General features: G+C 40.6%; 1 protein-coding gene across 19 annotated transcripts in view; it reads right to left on the bottom strand.

Moving 5' to 3' along the window:
* Window positions 1-19,971, bottom strand: part of ptprf (protein tyrosine phosphatase receptor type F) — a 334,322-nt gene that overhangs the window by 96,528 nt on the left and 217,823 nt on the right. For 14 of the 19 annotated variants that reach the window (XM_033028829.1, XM_033028828.1, XM_033028818.1 and 11 more), the window contains 4 exons: window positions 15,354-15,380; window positions 11,437-11,554; window positions 9,862-10,440; window positions 4,152-4,249 (listed from right to left, as the gene is read on the bottom strand). In XM_033028829.1, the coding sequence (XP_032884720.1) occupies window positions 4,152-4,249; window positions 9,862-10,440; window positions 11,437-11,554; window positions 15,354-15,380 (822 nt within the window). The remainder of the gene's footprint in view (window positions 1-4,151; window positions 4,250-9,861; window positions 10,441-11,436; window positions 11,555-15,353; window positions 15,381-19,971) is intronic. The other 5 variants (XM_033028822.1, XM_033028831.1, XM_033028826.1 and 2 more) reach the window with 1 other exon arrangement.

Raw genomic sequence — 19,971 nt, forward strand, 5'->3', positions numbered from 1 at the left:
TCTTTATTGGATCCACTGGAAACAAGAGGTCTGGGTCTAATCATTATACTTTTTTGGACAATGTTTAGTACTTATATAGAAATTATTTGTTTGAAAATGAGGCTTATCAATCCCCCTCATTTGTCGCCTCGAGGAGGCGTGGTCAGTCAAATGGTCCAACCCCTCTAGTGCATTGACGGCTGTCCCACGAGATTCCTTAACCGCTGGTTCCAGGAGCTGGCGTACCACCCCCAAAGAAGGTGGAAAAGGAGGAAGGCAGTATTAGAGGAACTATGGAGGGACAGGCAACTGAGGGTTCTTGGAATAGAAATGAGTTTGGGAAAACCCTTGGTATTGAATCAATCCGTGAGCACTGAAGCCTCATCCGAAGGCAGTATTAGCGGGACGGGCGATGGCCTCCGTTGCGCTCAGAGAACCTTGAAGGTCAAAGTGCATCAGGGTCCCTACCTTCCCCCACGACAGACTTATGACCCCCCCCCCCCCATTGCCTCGCATCAGGGGGGTGGTACTCCCGCTCCTGGGACCGGCCGATAAGGAATCTATAGGGACAGCCCTCAATGCACTAGAGGGGTTGGACAATTGGACTGAGCACTCCTCCTCGAGGCAACAAGTGAGGAGAATTGATGCATCCAATCCCACACCAGGGGGTATGGCGAAGGGGCATCTGTTTCTGGTCCTCCTCCAAGCTGGAGTGGACAAGGAACAGATGGACAGTGTTCCCACAAGCACCCTTTCGAAAATACATTGTGAGAAAAAGGGGAATGATGGGCAGAATTTTTTTTTTTAAACCAGCCCAAGACGAAAGCCCCCGGGGATGGACCGTGCCGGTTCCTGAAGACTAGGGGTGTGGCCAGGATCCCCGGCGGCCCTCGCTCTACAGGGCACCCCTAGGCCTTATGTCCCAGTTACCCTCCCCAATGGGATCGCTGTGTCCCACTGCATGGCTGTGAGGATGGTGGAACAGGTGCTCCCGCTTGCTTTACGGCGGGAGAATGTCCCTTTTGAATTGCAGGTGTCTCGTGAGGAGGAGTGGAGCGTGTGGCAACAGTATGACGGACAACGGGCGCGTCTCGGCCTCTGGTCAAAGACGTTGCCTGATCCCGCCGCGTGATATTCACCCTTTGGAGGACAGTTATTTGCATGTTACTTGGCACTCCTTGCTACCAAACACTGTACGCCGGGTGGGATAGTGGTTATGCGCCCTCACTAACCTATTATGACCTGGATTAAGTCCGCCAATGTTTCCCATAAGGACGAACATGCACAGCGCTCCTTTATTGTAAAATGGAAATGACACATCTCTGATAGGGTTGAGAGAGGCCCCGATGGTGTTAGCCGTCTGCATGAGGTCATGGCCCTCCCTTTGTCTGATGACAATACTCCAGTCCGACTGTACACCAACTCCTGGGCAGTTGGCAACAATATGGCTGTATGGATGACACAGTGGCAGTCCCAGGGGTGGGTGATACATGGTCTGCACCAGTTAATGACAATGGATCCCACCTTACAGGGAACAAAGTACAAGAGTGGGTAGCTGATAATGGGGTGCAGTGGACCCTCCACATCCCGTATGGAGCGTGTGAATGGTCTACTAAAAGAGCAGATATACGTACACTAACCTCCTCCCACACACTCAAGGGGTGGGTCCTTGTGTTACAGAAAGCAGTGAACAACTTGAACCAACGACCTGTGAGGCAGGTGAGACACCCATGAGCCGACATCTGGCTGTTGCAGTCGAGCCAGATGACGCCACATCGACGAAAGAACATCAGGAAGACGCCCGGAAGGTGTTCTTGGTTCTTGGTTCTCCAAAATATTCCAAATGGAATTTAAACTGGAGGTGGTGAAGGGAGGGCTTAAGCCAGAAAGGGTTATTGGGAAGAAAGAGTTACTTTAAATTTAGTTGCATCTGGTTGGGTAACTATAGTTGGGTGGAGATTATTCCATGCTGGGACCCACTCGCAAGGGGGAAGTTATTGTCGCAGCGCAGGGCAATACGCGGTGGCTTATGATGGGATGGGAGGATGGGAGGATGGGAGTGAGCATGCTCCGCCCTCTCTCTACAGAACAATCGTGAGGCGCATCATGTATAGCGGACGATGGCGTGGGCTGATACTTCTCCTGCTGCACTGTCTGTCTGCACGGAATCAAACACCTATCTCTCGCTCCTGCACGCGTACCTACGTAAACTGGGTTTGTGCACATGTCCAACATCACTGACAATAGGATTACTCTGGGGCTAGTATAGGCAGGGCAGGCTATACAAAGCCCTGAGTGCCGAAATGGTGGCAATACGAACTGTCGCCTTGCAGAATCGCATGGCCCTGGACTTCCTACTAGCCGAGAAAAGGGGGACTTGTGCCATCATAGGGAGAGAATGCTGCTCGTGCATACCGGATGCCAATGAAAAGATTACAAACCTGGTGGCCCACATATGAGAACAAGTTGAGGCCTTGAATAAAGTTGGTAAACAGTTACACGATGAGGCCTCGGAGATCGCATGGTGGAATTTGTGGTTTAGGCTAGTTTAGAGATACAGCGCGGAAATAGGACCTTCGGCCCACCGGGTCCGTGCCGACCAGCGATCCCCGCACATTAACACTATCCTACACCCACTAGGGACAATTTTTACATTTACCAAGCCAATTAACCTACAAACCTGTAAGTCTTTGGATTGTGGGTGGAAACCGAAGATCTCGGAGAAAACCCACGCAGGTCATGAGGAGAACATACAAACTCCGTACAGACAAGCACCCATAGTCGGGATCGAACCCGGGTCTCCGGCGCTGCATTCGCTGTAAGGCAAAAACTCTACCGTTGCGCCAACGTGACCGCCACGATCTTGGGGGTTCGGTGGTTTTGGGGTGTAAGAGGTTAATGTGAGTTACGTTAGCAACCCTACAATCCATAGCCTCTCAAACACAAGTTTCCAGACATGTTATCTCCTCGCACCTGTGCATTTGGGGATATTCGAGGATACGTGTGTGAGTGTACATTCTTTGCTAATTCTTATTTAAAACATTACAAATCAAAAATACAGTTTTTTGCGGCACTGAAAAATGTCTATAATTTAGTTTTCAGTGGCACTTTTGCAAACTTATGCACTACTGCTTATTCTCCATCCATGTAGGAGAGCAAATAAAACAATAGTGAACTTGGAAAATCACTAGTTTGTTCAAAATCAACTTGCAGACTGGCTTCAAAGTTACTCATACTTGTCAAATCCCTGAAATCGCAGTGAAAGCTGTGGTCCAATGGTTAATTATATTACTTAATTATTGACTAACAAGAGGTAGATATTCACAATATATTCTAAATCAGGATTTCAAGCTTTTGCTCGACTTTCTGAAGAAAACATTCGCAATGAAAAAATTACACAAAGTTATATTTCAAGAAACCATGAATGTCAAAGTACGTAACATTTTAGGGAGAAGAAAGATGTTTTTAGAATGTACAGGCACAGTATATTTGAAAATAAACATTAAGTGGTTTATGGGGGAGTGAAATAAATCTACCAACATTTTGAATATTTTCCAGATCAGCTGAATTGAGGATTATATAATATTTTTATATTATTTTAATTGGGCAGTAAACACAATATGCCAAGTATTATTTCGATTCCATGAAACATAATGAAAACTCACAAGCGAGTGCAGTCTTAAATGGGCATATGCTATGAAACGTGTAAAACCTTCTTATCTTGATTCACTAGAAAAATATTTATACTTCGGCAGTTAGTTGGATTATTTCTTTCTCAATGGAAAACAATAGGTTACATAAATCTGGTAAAATACCACTAAAACAGTTCTTTGGAAATTGATATGACAGCCATCTAAATCAACAGGTGGTGTATGGAAGATCTGTTCCTGACATTTTCTTTGCAAGAATGAAAAAGTATTATGCAGAATACCGACATATAGATCTACATTTTTGTGCAATTACCATGTTGTTAGTTTACGGAGTTGAAGATAGTTTACATTTAGGAATGAAGGTAAATGGAATAATCACATATCTGATTCCATTTTCATTTAAATTTCTTTTGAATGAATAACTATGCTCTATTACCAGGAGAGGAGTAGAAAGTTATGAATTTTCTTTGAAGTTGGTGGTTGGGCTTAAAGTAAATTGATACGTTACTATGTTGCACTAACCTTGAAAGATACTCCTGGCTTGTACGTTTCTGGCACTTCCCAGCTCAGCAACACCGAGGTCTTCATAACTGCCTTCACCCGAAAATTCTTGGCAAACACTAGGAAAAGGATCAAGAAGATCATAACATGCTTGTTCTTCATATCAATGCAAGTGGATATTCCTAAATATAGTTCTGCCTCAAGGGTAACTCAACAAACCAATATCTCATTACTAAATTAGACAATAGGCCCGAGTTGCACCATGATACCAAACCGAATAGATTTCAAATGAGAGGATACTATAACTGAGGTGGCACAGTGGCACAGCCAGTAGTGCCACTTGACCCGGGTTCCATCCTAACCTCAGGTGCTGTCTGTGTGGAATTTACACATACCACTTGGGTTATCCAGGTGCTCAGGTTTCCTCTCACATCCCAAAGGTTCAGATGTGTAGGTTAAATCAGCCTCTGTGAATTGCCCCTTGTGTTTAAGGGGTTGATGCGAAAGTAGGATAACCTAGAACTAGTGTGAATGAGCGATTGATAGTTGGTATGGACTCAGTGGGCTGGAGGACCTGTTGCCATGCTGTATCTCTAAACTAAACTTTACAAACCAGACATCTATAGTGCAATACGGCATCCAAACTCTGGCCCATGGGTTAAATTTGGCCGGTCACAATGGTTTAGCTTACTGACTACATAGATGCATAAACAGTAGGTGCAGGAGGGCCGCCATTCAATGTGATCATGGCTAATCAGAAGGATCCACTGCCTTCTGAGGCAGAGAATTCCACAAATTCACAACTCTCTGGGTGAAAAAGTTTTTCCTCATCCCAGCTCTAAATGGCCTACCCCTTATTCTTAAACTGTGGCCCCTGGTTCTGGACTCCCCCAACATCGGGAACATGTTTCCTGCATCTAGTGTTTCCAGTCCCTTAATAATCTTATATGTTTCAATAAGATTCCCTCTCATCCTTCTAAATTCCAGTGAATGCAAGCCCAGTTGCTCCATCCTTTCATCATATGTCAGTCCCGCCATCCCGGGAATTAACCTTGTGAAACTACACTGCAGTCCCTCAATAGCAAGAATGTCCTTCCACAAATTAGGACACCAATACTGCACACAATACTCCAGGTGTGGTCGCACCAGGGTTCTGTACAACTGCAGTAGGACCTCTTTGCTCCTATACTCATCCCCTCTCGTAACAAACGCCAACATGCCACTAGTTTGCTTTACTGCCTGCTGTACCTGCATGCTTACTTTCAGTGACGGATGTACAAGGACACCCAGGTACTTCCCCTTTTCCTAACCTGACACCATTCAGCTAATAATCTGCCTTTCTGTTCTTGCCACCAAAGTGGATAACCTCACATTTATCCACATTATACTGCATCTGCCACGCATTTTCCCACTCACCCCACCTAAGTCACCCTGCATCCTCATAGCATCCTCTTTACAGTTCACACTGCCACCCAGCTTTGTATCATCTGCAAATTTGCTAAAGTTTCTTTTAATTCCTTCATCTAAATCATTAATATATATTGTAAATAGCTGCGGTCCCAGCACAGAGCCTTGTGGCACCCCATTAGTCACTGCCTGCCATTCTGAAAGGAACCCGTTAATCCCTACTCTTTGTTTCCTGTCTGCAAACCAATTTTCTATCCATGTCAATACCCTACTCCCAATACCATGTGCTCTAATTTTGCCATCTGAAACATAGAAAATAGGTGCAGGAGTAGGCCATTCGGCCCTTCGAGCCTGCACTGCCATTCAATATGATTATGGCTGATCATCCAACTCAGTATCCTGTACCTGCCTTCTCTCCATACCCCCTGATCCATTTAGCCACAGGGCCACATCTAACTCCCTCTTAAGTATAGCCAATGAACTGGCCTCAACTACCTTCTGTAGCAGAGAATTCCAGAAATTCACCACTCTCTCAGTCACTGAAAGTCCAGGTACACTACATCCACTGGCTTTCCCTTGTCCATTTTACTTGTTACATCCTCAAAAAATTCCAGAAGATTAGTCAAGCATGCTTCACTTCGTAAATCCATGCAGACATGGACCGATCTTGTTACTGCTATCCAAATGCGCCGCTATTACATCTTTAATAATCGACTCCAGCATCTTCCCCACCACCGATGTCAGGCTAACAGGTCTATAATTTCCTGCTTTCTCTCTCCCTCCTTTCTTAAAAAGTGGGATAACATTAGCTACCCTCCAATCCACAGGCACTGATCCAGAACCTATAGAACATTGGAAAATGATCACCAATGCGTTCACGATTTCTAGAGCCACCGCCTTGAGTACCCTGGGATGTAAACCATCAGGCCCTGGGGATTGATCAGCCTTCAGTCCCATTAGTCTACCCAACACCATTTTCTGACTAATGTGAAGTTCCTTCAGTTCTTCTGTCACCCTAGGTCCTCTATCCCCTAGTACATCTGGGAGATTGTTTGTGTCTTCCTTAGTGAAGACAGAACCAAAATTATCTGTTCCACTCATCTGCCATTTCCTTCTTCCCCATAATAAATTCACCTGTTTGTCTTCAAGGGACCACATTTGTCTTAACTATTTTTTTCCTCATCACGTACCTAAAGAAGCTTTTACTATCCTCTTTTACATTCTTGGCTAGCTTATCTTCGTACTTCACCTTTTCTTCCAGTATTGCCTTTTTATTTACCTTCTGTTGACCTTTAAAAATTTCCCAATCCCCTGGCTTCCCGTTCATCTTTGCTATGTTACAAGTCTTCTCTTTCATTTTTATACTGTCCTTGACTTCCCTTGTCAGCCACAGTCGCCTCTTACTCCCCTTAGAATCTTTCTTCCTCTTTGGAATGAACTGATCCTGCATCTCCCGGATTATTCTCAGAAATACCTGCCATTGCTGTTCCACCGTCATCCCTGCTAGGGTCCCTTTCCAGTCAACATTGGCCAGCCTCCATAGTCCCCTCATGCCTCCATAGTCCCCTTTGTTCAGCTGCAATACTGACACCTCCGATTTTACCTTCTCCCTCTCAAATTGCAGATTAAAATTTCTCATATTATGGTCAACTACCTCCTTATGGTCCCTTTACCTTAAGTCCCCTTATCAAATGCGGTTCATTACACAATACTAAATCCAGAATTGCCTTCTCCCTGGTAGGCTCCAGTATAAGCTGCTCTAAGAATCCATCATGGAGGCACTCTGCAAACTCCCTTTCTTGGGTCCAGTACCAACCTGATTTTCCCAGTCGACCTGCATGTTGAAATCTCCCATAACCCCGTAGCATTATCTTTGTTACATGCCAATTTTAACTCCTGATGCAACTTGCATCCTGTATCCAGGCTACTGTTTAGGGGCCTGTAGATAACTCCCATTAGGATCTTTTTACCCTTACAATTTCTCAGTTCTCTCCACAAAGACTCTACATCTTCTGATTCTATGTCATCCCTCACAAGGGACTGAATTTCATTCCTTACCAACAGAGCTACCCCACCCCCTCTGCCCACCTGTCTGTCTTTTCGATAGGACGTATACCCCTGAATATTCAGTTCCCAGCTCTGATCCTCTTCAGCCATGTCTCTAATTCCCACAACATCATACTTTCCAATTGCTAACTGAGCCTCAAGCTCAACCACTTTATTTCTTACACTTCGCGCATTTTTATATAACACTTTTAATTTAGTATTCACCTCCCCTCTCACACAGGTTCCTATTTCACCTGACCATACTCTCTTATCCTTGAACTTTCCGTCCCATTAATTTGGGTGTCTTTCGTAACTTTTCCTGTACTCTCGTCCCCTAGTGCACACATGAGAGCAAATCTGGGGGCATGATTGTTGCTGGTAAGGGAGCAATATAGGGATTGAAGGGCAATGTGGAAGGAGAAAGATCTCTGAGGGAATGAAGCTGAAAGATGACACCCACCATTTTAACATATTCAGTTGATGGGATAAGAGCATCACTGACATGGTCAGAATTTACTGTCCATTCAAAAACTATTTCAAGCAGATTTTGATGAGATGCTTGAACCACAGCTGTACTGTTATTGCAGATAATCTCATAATTCTGTTAGCTAAAGAGTTTTGAATGCAGGATGGTGTGGAACTTGCAAGGGAATCTGCAGGTGGTGGAGTTCCCATACATCATCTTTAACTGTCGTTGGCAGAGGTTTAGATCATGAGTTTGTGAAGTAACTTTGGAGTAGCGTCGGTGACCAACTACAGTGTATTATATAATTATACATGATATGCTTATATGGGAGGAAATTAATGTGAGAGTGGTAAATGAGCTGCCAAAAACATGGGATACCTTTGACCTGGAAGGTAACACATTTCTTAAGTGGTGTTGGAGCTGCACTCATCCAGGCACGTGAAAACAATTCCATGGCACATGCCTTGTAGATTGTATAGATGCTCTGGGGTGTCAAAAGGTGAGTTATACTTCACGGGAAACCCAGCCTCTGATATATTTTTGTAGCCACAGCATTTATGTGGCTGGTACAGTTGAGGACGGGCCATTGATGATGGTCAGGTGGTGTTCATGGCAATGTTATTGACAAGAGAGTTGGTGTTTAGATACACTTTCATTGAAGATGGCCATTGGATCCCCTTATTTCCGTGCTCATGCCCTCTCCTCTCAGCCATATCAACAGTGGCTTCTTCTTTACCTCGCCAACTACCTCATTTAACAGATCCTCCATAATTTCCAAACCATCTTTAATGAAATGTAACCAGCAGACAAATCTTCCCATCTCATTCCCTTTCAGCATTGTGAAGGTAACACCCCCTCGGACTACCTGGTTTACAGTGGGAGATGCAATATCTGTCCTTTTAGCTAATTCTCTCATTAATGGCTTCAAACAACTCTTTCATGTGAGGTTTGCACTTCTTCCAATTTATTGTATTGCATTTTGTACCTACAATGGAATCTCCTCTACAAGGGGGAATGGAACACAAATTGGGTGATCACATTACAGAACATCTTTGTTCAATCTACAAGAATATCACAGCTTACAGTAACATGTCACTTTTATTATCTCTCTCTTCCACTCTCAACTCTATCTGACTTCTTACATTGCTCTTTCAATGCACAACATAACTTCAAAGAACAGCTCCTCACCTCTCACCTTAGCACACTGTAGTCCTTGGAACTCAAAACTGAATTTCAAGTAACCACCTTTTTTCTCTCTCCATTCCCAAACAGATTCTAATGCCTTTCTGTATCAATTTATTTATTTTATTCTCTTCTATCTTTACCTGTTTTTTTTTACATGTTACCGTGGCAATTTTGTTCTGCAAAATACCCCTATTCTATCAACTTGCCCACCTCCCGCACCATTTCATTCCCTCTGCAACTTAAAACATGCATGTTTCCCCGCTTTATCAGTTCTGATCAAATGTCCTTAATTTTGTTTCTTTCCTACTGCCTGCCTCCTGAATGTTTTGGGCTGCCGGCATCTGCATCTTTTTGCTCTAGAAATATTTTCCTTTAGGACCGTCAAGTTTTTCAGGTACGCAATTGACTACTTATTGCACTGTGCTGCTTTATTATGGGTCTAAGTGTAGTATGGTTGCAACCATCTGTGTGATTTGGGAGGACAGTGCAGCAGTCAGATGTTGATTTTGTTTTCCAGAAGTAGTGACAATCCTGGAATTCAGGGTTTAATACTGAACATTACCATCATTCACTCGTGCCAAGGCCATCACTGAATAAATAAGTGTCAATAAGCACCAAATTCCTTACCTTGGTCAACTGGCATTGTACGTGACTGAATGCTGGGACTGTATGGACCTTGCCCTTTGGACGTATGCGCTTTCACTCGAATGTCATAAGTGGTGTCTGGTTTCAAGCTACTCAGGGTTATTTGTGTTTCATTTGTCGTGTTGGTGAGTTGCTTCGGGCTGTTGATATCATGATATAATACTGTATAAAGGATCATCTTCCCATTCCTTTGTGTAATAATTGGTGGGTCCCATGATAGATCGGTGGTGGATGTTGTAAGTCCCACAACGCGCAGGTTCTGTGGGAATCCAGTTGGAACTTCTTCTGGTGTTATTATTTTCTTCACCGTCTCCTCGCCGAATCCAGCTTTGTTTTTGGCACACAGACGGAAGGTGTACGTGGCCCCCTTTAATAAGTTTGTAACTGTAAAATGGTCATCATTTTTAGTTAGATCATAAATGTTTGGCTTGTCTTCGTCGGCCCAGCTATACTGCAATCGGAAACCCTGCAGCTCACCCACCATTTCTTGTGGTTTCTGCCACTGAATAAGGGCTGTATTCATTTGAGTGACACTGATAACCATCGCAGGCTTCCCTGGGACTTAAGAAAAAAACATGATTATAATAAACTAGTGAGTATTTATCCATTTAGCTCATACAAATAGCTGTCAGTTTCAAAAGATTAGTATCCCAGAGGCCAATTGTCTATATGATATGACAATGATATTAAATACAAGTATAAGTTACATGAGCTAAATCTGTTTTTTTGAATACTCGGATTTGCATCTTCCCTCACTGTACAGACAGTATTCTTAAGATGATGGACATTTTTTTACTTTTTATTTTTAATCTAAAGGTTAAAAAAATCAACATAATTAAGTTAAGATTTTCAGTGGCCCAGTTGGAGCATAAAGACAGGAATCTCTAGTTTGATATTTTTTATCCAATTTCCACCCGTAACTAACTTTCTTTTTCTATAACTAGTTCCCAAACTGCAACTTGCCCTAATGCATGTCTTGATGATTTTTTTTTGTATGTTTTTGACATACTGTAAAATTTTCACAGAATTTGTAACAATAAACTGAGCTCTGGAAAATAACAACAATAATTTAACTAATTAACTATATTTTCTCGCCCCGTTTAACTAACCATCCAAGTTTAATGCTGTCAGATTTAAATAGCCATTTCATCACATTATAGCTGTTTATAACCATTTCAAGGAATCCTTTAATATTTACACATCTTTTGGCGGACTCCACTTATCGTGTAGTTCATCTTCGACATTCACAAAAGTGAACATGAATTTAACCATTAATGCCATGGAAATGTATATTACTCATTTTCACTGCAGCCTCACATGCACATTATACAAATAAATAATTTTGTTTCATGTCTAAATGTTTTCACATGCTGATTTGGGAAATTGACTATTTGAAGATAACATAGATAACATAGTGGGAATTGACAAATAACTAATGCCAATACTATGATTAATATAAATCTTCATGAATGGATTTTTTTTTTGCTTGCCTGAAGAGCTTCTCTATTAATGAAAACACAATCAGAGAATAGTTACAGTACTTCAGATCCTACATACCAGCCCCCGAAGTAGTAACCAGCTTGGGTTTGCTACGAGCTCCGTCCCCTCTTATGGTATATGCTGCCACTGTTATGGAATATGTTGTATCAGGCAGCAGTCCCCCAATGTAAGCTACCTATTATTAAATGCATCAGAAATAAATAGATTTTGACTTGAAGCCAACATTACACAAACACAAATAAAGATAATTCTGGATTTGCAGAAGGCCAATGAACTGTGCAACAAAGGCCTGGTTGCTATATAATCGAACTTGACAGAATTTATCATAAATCTGGTTGTTGTACAGGGACCAATCATCCGTAACAAGGAGGTTCGACCAGCAACAGACAAAGGGAAAATCAAAACAGGATGAGGCAAGGGTATACTTGGAAGATCTTGGCAGTGCTCTACTCCTGAATGCTTTGCAGGGAGCACATACTTACGTAAATGTTTTCTTTATCAGAAATGACATGGATTTAAATGAATTAACTAAATTTGATGTTTTTCGAGAATCTGACTCCAGAACATAATTTACGTAATAATTCAAATGAACGTAAACAAAATATTTTCTTCACTTTTGACTGAAGAAATTAACAACAGGAATTTTGTCAGATTTTATAGCACATTTCATCAGAAAAAAATCAGTGTATCAAATTTCCACCCAGTTAATTAAACAAGAAGCAATCTTTGTGATCCAGTTAATCAATCACATCTTACCAAAGTTACTGTTCTGCCAGAGGCACCAAAGTCAATAACCCACAAAAATAACAGACATATCAGATATTTATATGTGAAGGAAATAATGCAGTAAAAATATCAAAGAGAATAACTGAGGAAATAATTTGTAAAGCAACACCACTGCACTGCACACCACCTGCCCCACGCATGCATACAGCTGTATACACAGTCACCTCATCCAAACGCTGCAATTAATTATATTTGATGAGTAATGCTTTGATTTATTTAGGACATATAGTAAAGCTGTTCATTTTTGAGCAAGTAGGAATTTTTATATATTAATTTGTTTCTTCTGTGTGTAGTATATCCTACACATGCAATTGGAAATGTCCATCTATGGATTGAGTATAGATTTACCCAATTTATGATTTTATTTCTTTAGTCATTTGGGCAGTAACAAAATTGCTGCTACTTCAAAAACAATACCACAGGAAGAGAATTAATTTGGTGTGGATAATTAATATATATGGGTGGAATAGAGTTTGAGATTCCTGGTTCGCTTCCTTACCATATGTGCATTCACATCTTTCTGCGAATTATATAATTGCCTTGGAATATTGACTAACTTCAATTCTAGAACAATTTCACTAGATTGAGTGGCTGGATATGGAAATAACTAATTAAACGTGGAAAATTATGTTTCACTTTTCCTACGTCACTCTTGACATCGACCTCAGCCCAATTTATTATTATTATTATTATTATTAAGTAGGAGTTTAAAATGAATGGCGCTATAACAGTAAAGGGGAAAGGAACAATATTAAAAGAGACTGAATCCTTTTAAGAGGTCCATTGGTGGGCAGGAACGATGAAGTGCAATTGAAGATTTCAATTGCAGCTAAGAGCCTTTTCCTATCTGAATGCGCATATGGTAGGGAAACGAACCAGGAGTCTCAACTTCCATTCCACACAAATATATTTGTTTACCGTGGCCAACAATAGGCCTGTAAATGGCACAGTCAATGGGGATTCAGATTTGAGCTGCAAGGTGGAGTAATCTGAGTATCTATCAAATTTGAGCTTGTTGAGTTTGTCATCTTGCAATTTAGTTTAACAAAGGGTCCAATTGTACAGCCTAACCCATTTATGACAGAGAAAGGCATGCTTTTAATAATATCCTCAGGCATGGAGGCAGAAAACAAATTACCCATACATCCTCTAGACTGTCAACACTGCCAGTTGACTGTGGGATTTGTTTTCTCGAACTGATCCTGTCCATTGTTTATCCTAAATCTTTCATGCCATGTTGAAAACAAGCCGATGTTTATCATGCTTTGTTGCCTAGACTGGAGATTTGCCCAGCTTTAACTGCTCCAGCACCATTGATTTATGTGAAATCTGTACTAATGAAACAATATTAGTTTGCAACACATCACACATAACAGTGAAGAAGAGAAAAAGCACCCATGAGATTCTCCCAGCAAGTATGTTTCTCATGCAAACAAGTAGTTTAAGGAGCGGAGAAAAATCAATGCAAAATGGTATGGTAGGAATGTCAAAGAGGGATCAACAAAGGTGTATATTGTACATTTGTTATTTTATTAATCCCTTTCCTAAGAGTCAACAAACTAATACTTCTATAGTCCCTTTAGTTTATTCACATGTATCTACATTCTACCTCCATATAGATTCATGTAAGCATATTAATTTTCCATTAAATCAATGCGAGGGAAACTGGATTTCCATGAAATAATTGGGAGGGAAACTGGACTTTGACACGTGTGTAAAGAAACTTAGTGTTTATGGGAATCCAGAAATATAATTTTGCAAAGATTTAAAATTGAAGAAAGAAATCAAGTTAGCTTTGATTGTATTTTATCTTAATTGCTACTTTAAGTAACACTCAAGAGGGCAGTATGGAAGAACAGCAGTTGGTCTGCTGCCTCATCTTTCCAGGCACCCAGGATCCATCCTGAACTTTGTGTAAGAACAATTCACAAAATAATTATGACGATATTGATGATTACTTCCTTGATTTTTCTATTAATTTCTATTCACATTTGATTTTATAACAGTTCCTCAGAAAGAGGATGTTCAGTTTCAATTACATGCGTTCCAAGGTGGCTGATGAGGCCACTGCAACAAACAAAAATGATTAATCTAGATGGGATAGGAAGCACTTGACAGGAAAAACAGTGGGCATTTTGTGGTGTGCAATTTCTATTGGGAGAGTGCTCCTGACAGATGACCTTAAGGTTCTCAATGGTAGACAAAAATGCTGGAAAAACTCAGCGGGTGAGGCAGCATCTAGGAGCGAAGGTATAGGCAACGTTTCGGGTCGAGACCTTCAGACGATGAAGAATGCTGCCTCGCCCGCTGAGTTTCTCCAGCATTTTTGTCAACCATCGATTTTTCTAGCATCTGCAGTTTTTTCTTAAACTTGAGGTTCTCAATGGTGCCCTGAATATTCTTTCCCCATTTTGAGTGTCACTGGCAAGGGATTCCTGGAAATTACTGGGAACATCAGATGTTTTCAAGGAGGCGTTGAGATCTACAAGCTCCAAGGTCCCAGATTCTATTCTGACATGGCAGAATCTGTGTGGAATTTGTACATTTTCTCTGTGTTTCTCTTTGCTTGCACTGAATCTCTGAGAGGGGAAATGTGACATGCCAGAATTTATTTTGTAGATGAGAAGCGCCATTAGTGCTAGGAAGACCGAAGTTCTTTGAATTACCATATTGCAATTCTCCTTCAGTTTTGTGGCAACCGTGCATTCGTTTTACTCTTTGGGAATTGGAGAAGAATTGAGCAAACGGCAAGATTGTATTTGGTGGGAGAAAAGGCTGCCTTTATTTAAGTATAATGAAGTCCACGGGGAATTGCATCAAAAAAGACCAGAAAAAAGATTGTGGAATTTATATCGTCTAATGACCCACTAATAAAATGTCTTAGTATGGCTTTGATTATCGATTCTGATGGTGTTTAATTTTAAGATGAACATTACCATGCCACGATGGGTGCAGTTAGTGCTGCTATTTGATTCAGTGGCCAACAATTTTAACTTTGTCATGGGATGTAAAAATAGACTTCCCTAAGCACAGAAACTCTAATCAATTTTACATAGTTTTCTGAATTAATAGTTATAAAAACTCTAAATATTTATTTTTTAAACTTGCTCTGTTACATTCATCTTTGACATCCCTCTGATGACTTGTGATAGAAGGCCCATGCCCAGAATTGCATGTTTATTACTCACATAGTCCTGGGTGTCCTCAGACTCCCACTAAATGGATGGTTTTGGGGAAAAGAAAGACAATTAGAAAGAAGGGATTAGAGGAAGACAATTCAGACTGGATTAGTGAGGATACATGCTAACTATAAATGGAAAAACATACAGAACATATTTTAAAATATAAACTCTAGCCTGGCATGAATGAATACCAGATTCATTTTCAGTTAGCTGCATTTATGGTGGTAGTGTTTGTGACCTGCTGATATTAATACTTTTGCTTACCCTTTATTTAACCTCTTGTAGTGCATAGCTCTTGGTTGACATTGGTCATTTGTTTCATGCCACACTTCAGGTACTCATAAATCACAGATAATATCCAAAAATGAAGACTAAATATTACACACAATGTAATACAGAAGTTCCAAATCAGGAACAGCAAACAATCACAATAGTACAGTTGTCCTCCATTGTCTTATGCTCAATTTGCATATATTTCTAAGCTACCTGTGTGGTTCATTTAAAAAAAACTGTGCTGAAACAAAAACCTGTGTCCAAAATTATGAAAAATTACACTAATAAAGGCAGGTGACAAGTTGACAACTGATTAATTTCTACTCAAACACCGTGACATTGTATCCAAGGACAAGGATAACATTAATTCATACACAATTGGAACAAAGTTTCTCAGTTTCTGGATTAATGTTTGTTGCAAGAAACCAAATTTACATTTACCTCAGCTAAGATTTAGATCCAGGACAAGCCAGGCCAAGTACATTGGCATTTACAGTCCGAAAATCTATTGTTAAATCGACTAAAGGTTTATTCCATTTGTAATAAGGTCAGGCCAACCTAATCATCACAGATTATTCAGCAATAACACACAATGTTGTACCCAACAATTAATGATGTAGTTCTACTGTCATGGCTTCATTACATGAAGTTGAGTACTTATACATGATCAGCAATTCAGTATATTAATACACATCCACAATTCCACATACTCTTGATGGGTGCTGGCAGACTGAAAAACTGGAAATATAACTTCATTTATACAAACAGGCAGAAGATAGAAACAGCAAACTATAATTTAGTTAGCCTGACATTGAGATAATGCTAGAATCCATGATTTAGAGACAACAGGAGAATCATATTGCAATCAAGCAAACTCAACGGTACTTTGAAAGGACAATTGTCTTCAAAAACGTGTAGACTCTTTTGTGGGGGTATTGATCTGAGTAATTAAAGGGGTAATGATAGATACAGCACATTTCCATTTCCAGATGGAATTCAGTAAGGTACCACATTAAAGGTTACTGCACATGGTTGGAGCACATTGCATCAGATTCTAATACGAAAGAGAACCCAGTATAAATGGATAATATTCAGGTTGTCAATTCAATAATTTAGGGCGCTAAAGGAATTAGTGTTGTCATCCCAACTATTTATGATCTGATTTAGATGGGCGAATTGAGCATAGTATAGCCAAATTTGCTGACAATACAAAAATTAATTCAAGGGAGATTGCAGTTTGAAGTTTTACAAAGGATAAGTGAGTTGGCAAAAAATAAGCAGATGTCAGGGAAAGGATTATCCACCTAAAAGGAAGAATAAAAATGTATAAAAGTGCCTAAGCAGATAGAACACAGGAGGTTTCATGTGTTCCCCTAGATGTGACACAGAGAGGTACAATTCGGGCCTTGACAGAGATCTTAGAATCATCATTAATCACAGGCAAGGTACCACAAAACTGGCCAATAACTAATGTTCTTTGAACAGGGTAATCTGAATAATCCAGCAAAATTTAGGGCAGTGAATTATGGGGAAGATTCTTACCAATAGGATCTGCTCACATATGAAAAAGATTGGATTATTAGGGATAGTCAGCTTGTCATTGTACATGGAGGTAATTTCTTACAAAATCGATAGAGTTAGCGAGCAAATGAAGATGCAAAACGGTTCGCCAGGATATTGCCTGGATTAGCTATGAGGAGTGTTTGGACAAACTTGGATTGTTTTCTCGGAAACATCGCAGAGGCAACCACAGAGAAGTATATAAAACAGATGTTTAAAGTCTTTTTTCCTCAGAGTGAAAATATTAAACACCAGACGACATAGACAATAGACAATAGGTGCAGGAGTAGGCTGCACCTATTGTCTATTCGGCCCTTCACGCCAGTGGCCCATTCGGCCCTTCAAGCCAGTACCGCAATTCACTGTTGTCGTGGCCGATCATCCACAATCAGTAACCCGTTCCTGCCTTATCCCCAAATCCCTTGATTCTGCTAGCCCAAAGAGCTCTATCTAACTCTCTTTTGAAAGCATCCAGAGAATTGGCCTCCACTGCCTTCTGAGGCAGATAATTCCACAGATTCACAACTCTCTGGGTTAAAAAGTTTTTCCTCATCTCCGTTCTAAATGGCCTACCCCTTATTCTTAAACTGTGGCCCCTGGTTCTGGCCCTCCCCAACATTGGGAATGTGATTCCTGCCTCGAGCGTGTCAAATTCCTTAATAAGCTTATATGTTTCAATAAGATCCCCTCTCATCCTTCTAAATTCCATTGTTTACAAGCCTAGCCGCTCCATTCTATCAACATATGACAGTCCCGCCATCCCGGGAATTAACCTCGTGAACCTACGCTACACTCCCTCAATAGCAAGAATGTCCTTCCTCAAATTTGGTTTCAGGCGTGAGAAAGAAAGTTTAAAGAAGGCATTTGTTCCCCTAAGAGTTGTAGATGCCTGGAATCTGAGGCCATGGGATGTGGTGGAGCATGTTTAAACAGCTTTAGACAGCCACATGAAGGGGCAGGAATATAGACTATGTGCAGGGAGATTCCATTAGTTTAACTTCCCATTATGGTTAGCACAGTTACCATGGCCTGACAGACCTGTTCCTGTGCTGTGCTGCTCTGCATTGGATGCAGAAAATAATTAGGAGGACAAATCAAATGTTGACTCTTTTATTACAAAAGGGAATGTGTTATAAAAGTAGGAATGTTGTGCCACAGGTTCTCAGGACTTTGGCAAGACCATACTAAGAGTAGTGCCTACAGGTTTTGTCTCTACATTATGGGAGGGAGGTAGTCGGGAGAGGCTTCAGAGATCGACTTCTGGCATGAATAGTTTTCTGAGGATGTGGGCTGGTTAAACTATATCATATGAGCATTGCTGCGTATTAAGATTCTTAAGGGGCTTTACAAAAGAGATGCTGCAAAAATGTTTTCTCTGAGGCGAGGGGACATGTTTTTTTTAGAAAACAAGGTCATTTCAAGTCTCACGGCCCCCACGATAGGATGGAAGAATTTGTTTTCTCTGATATTTATGAACCTTTGGAATTCTCCACTGCAAAGAACTGAAGAGATTAAATATCATTTAATATATCAAAGACTAAAAATTCAAGACAGAATATGTTTGAGAGAGATGTGTGGTCTACGGAAAAAGGGAGAAAAGCAAAGTTTGGCTCAGATCATATTACCCATGATGTACTAAATGACAAAGTAGGTTCTAGATTGCAAGGCTTTCTCTTTCTCCTATCGCATATGTCATGCTTAGGAAGGGGTTTCCCAGCCATCAAATACATTGCTTTTCTTTCTCTGAATAAATTGTATTCTCTATGGACTTGGACTTTGGAATCGAGAATATGTTATATTGAAAACAAAGTCTCAATTTGATTTGAAGCAAGGAGGGTTCTTCAAAAAAACGAAAGAAAAAAGGAATGAAAGTTAAAAGTAAGCAATAATGTGTCACCTACCATTACAACTACAAAATACTATTGAAACCTGGAAGAAGCTACTTAGTCCTGCAGAAAGAGTAATACAAAAAAAATACAAAGAAAGAGTAGTACAAAAAAATATTTTCAATTTTTGCTAATAATCTAACCCACTACCAAAGATATTAAACTAAGCATTTAATCTCAAAATTAACGCATGATTTTGCATCATAATCAGTTTTATTTTGATTCTATTTGGTTTCACTGGAAGTAAAGCAAATCATGCAATAATAGTTGGTACTAATAATAAAATAATTTACCAGTTACATTCCTGAACCTAGACACAGAATAGTCAGATAAATCATAAATATATAGTATTATGTTGTATTAAATATAGAGTGCAATAAACAGCAAGTAAACAACTTTTAAATCTGTGCATATCTGCGTGTTTTGCTTTTGTTATATTTGAGGAAACAAAATCTAATGATGAAAAGGAATTTCCAAACAGCCCATTTTACAATTCTGCTCACAGTGAAATCTTAGTGCAGATGAAAATAAATTTGGGCACCTTATCTGAGGAAGAGTGTGCTGGCTCTGGAGAGGGTCCAGAGGAGGTTTACAAGAATGATTCCAGAAATGAGTTGGTTAGCATATGATGCGCATTTGACAGCACTGGCCTCTACTCGCTGAAGTTCAGAAGGTTGAGGGGGAACCTCATTGAAACTTACAGAATAATGAAAGGCATAGACAGAGTGGATGTGGAAAGGATGTTTCCACTGGTGGGAGAGTCTATGACCTCCGAATTAAAGGGCGTTCTTTTAGAAAGGAGGTGAGGAGGAACTTCTTTAGTCAGAGGGTAGTTAATCTCTGGAACTCATTGCCACAGTGTGCTGTGGAGACCAAATCAGTGGATATTTTTAAGGCAGAAATAG

This window comes from Amblyraja radiata, chromosome 10, assembly GCF_010909765.2.
Source record: "Amblyraja radiata isolate CabotCenter1 chromosome 10, sAmbRad1.1.pri, whole genome shotgun sequence".
In the NCBI taxonomy this organism is placed as follows: domain Eukaryota; kingdom Metazoa; phylum Chordata; class Chondrichthyes; order Rajiformes; family Rajidae; genus Amblyraja; species Amblyraja radiata.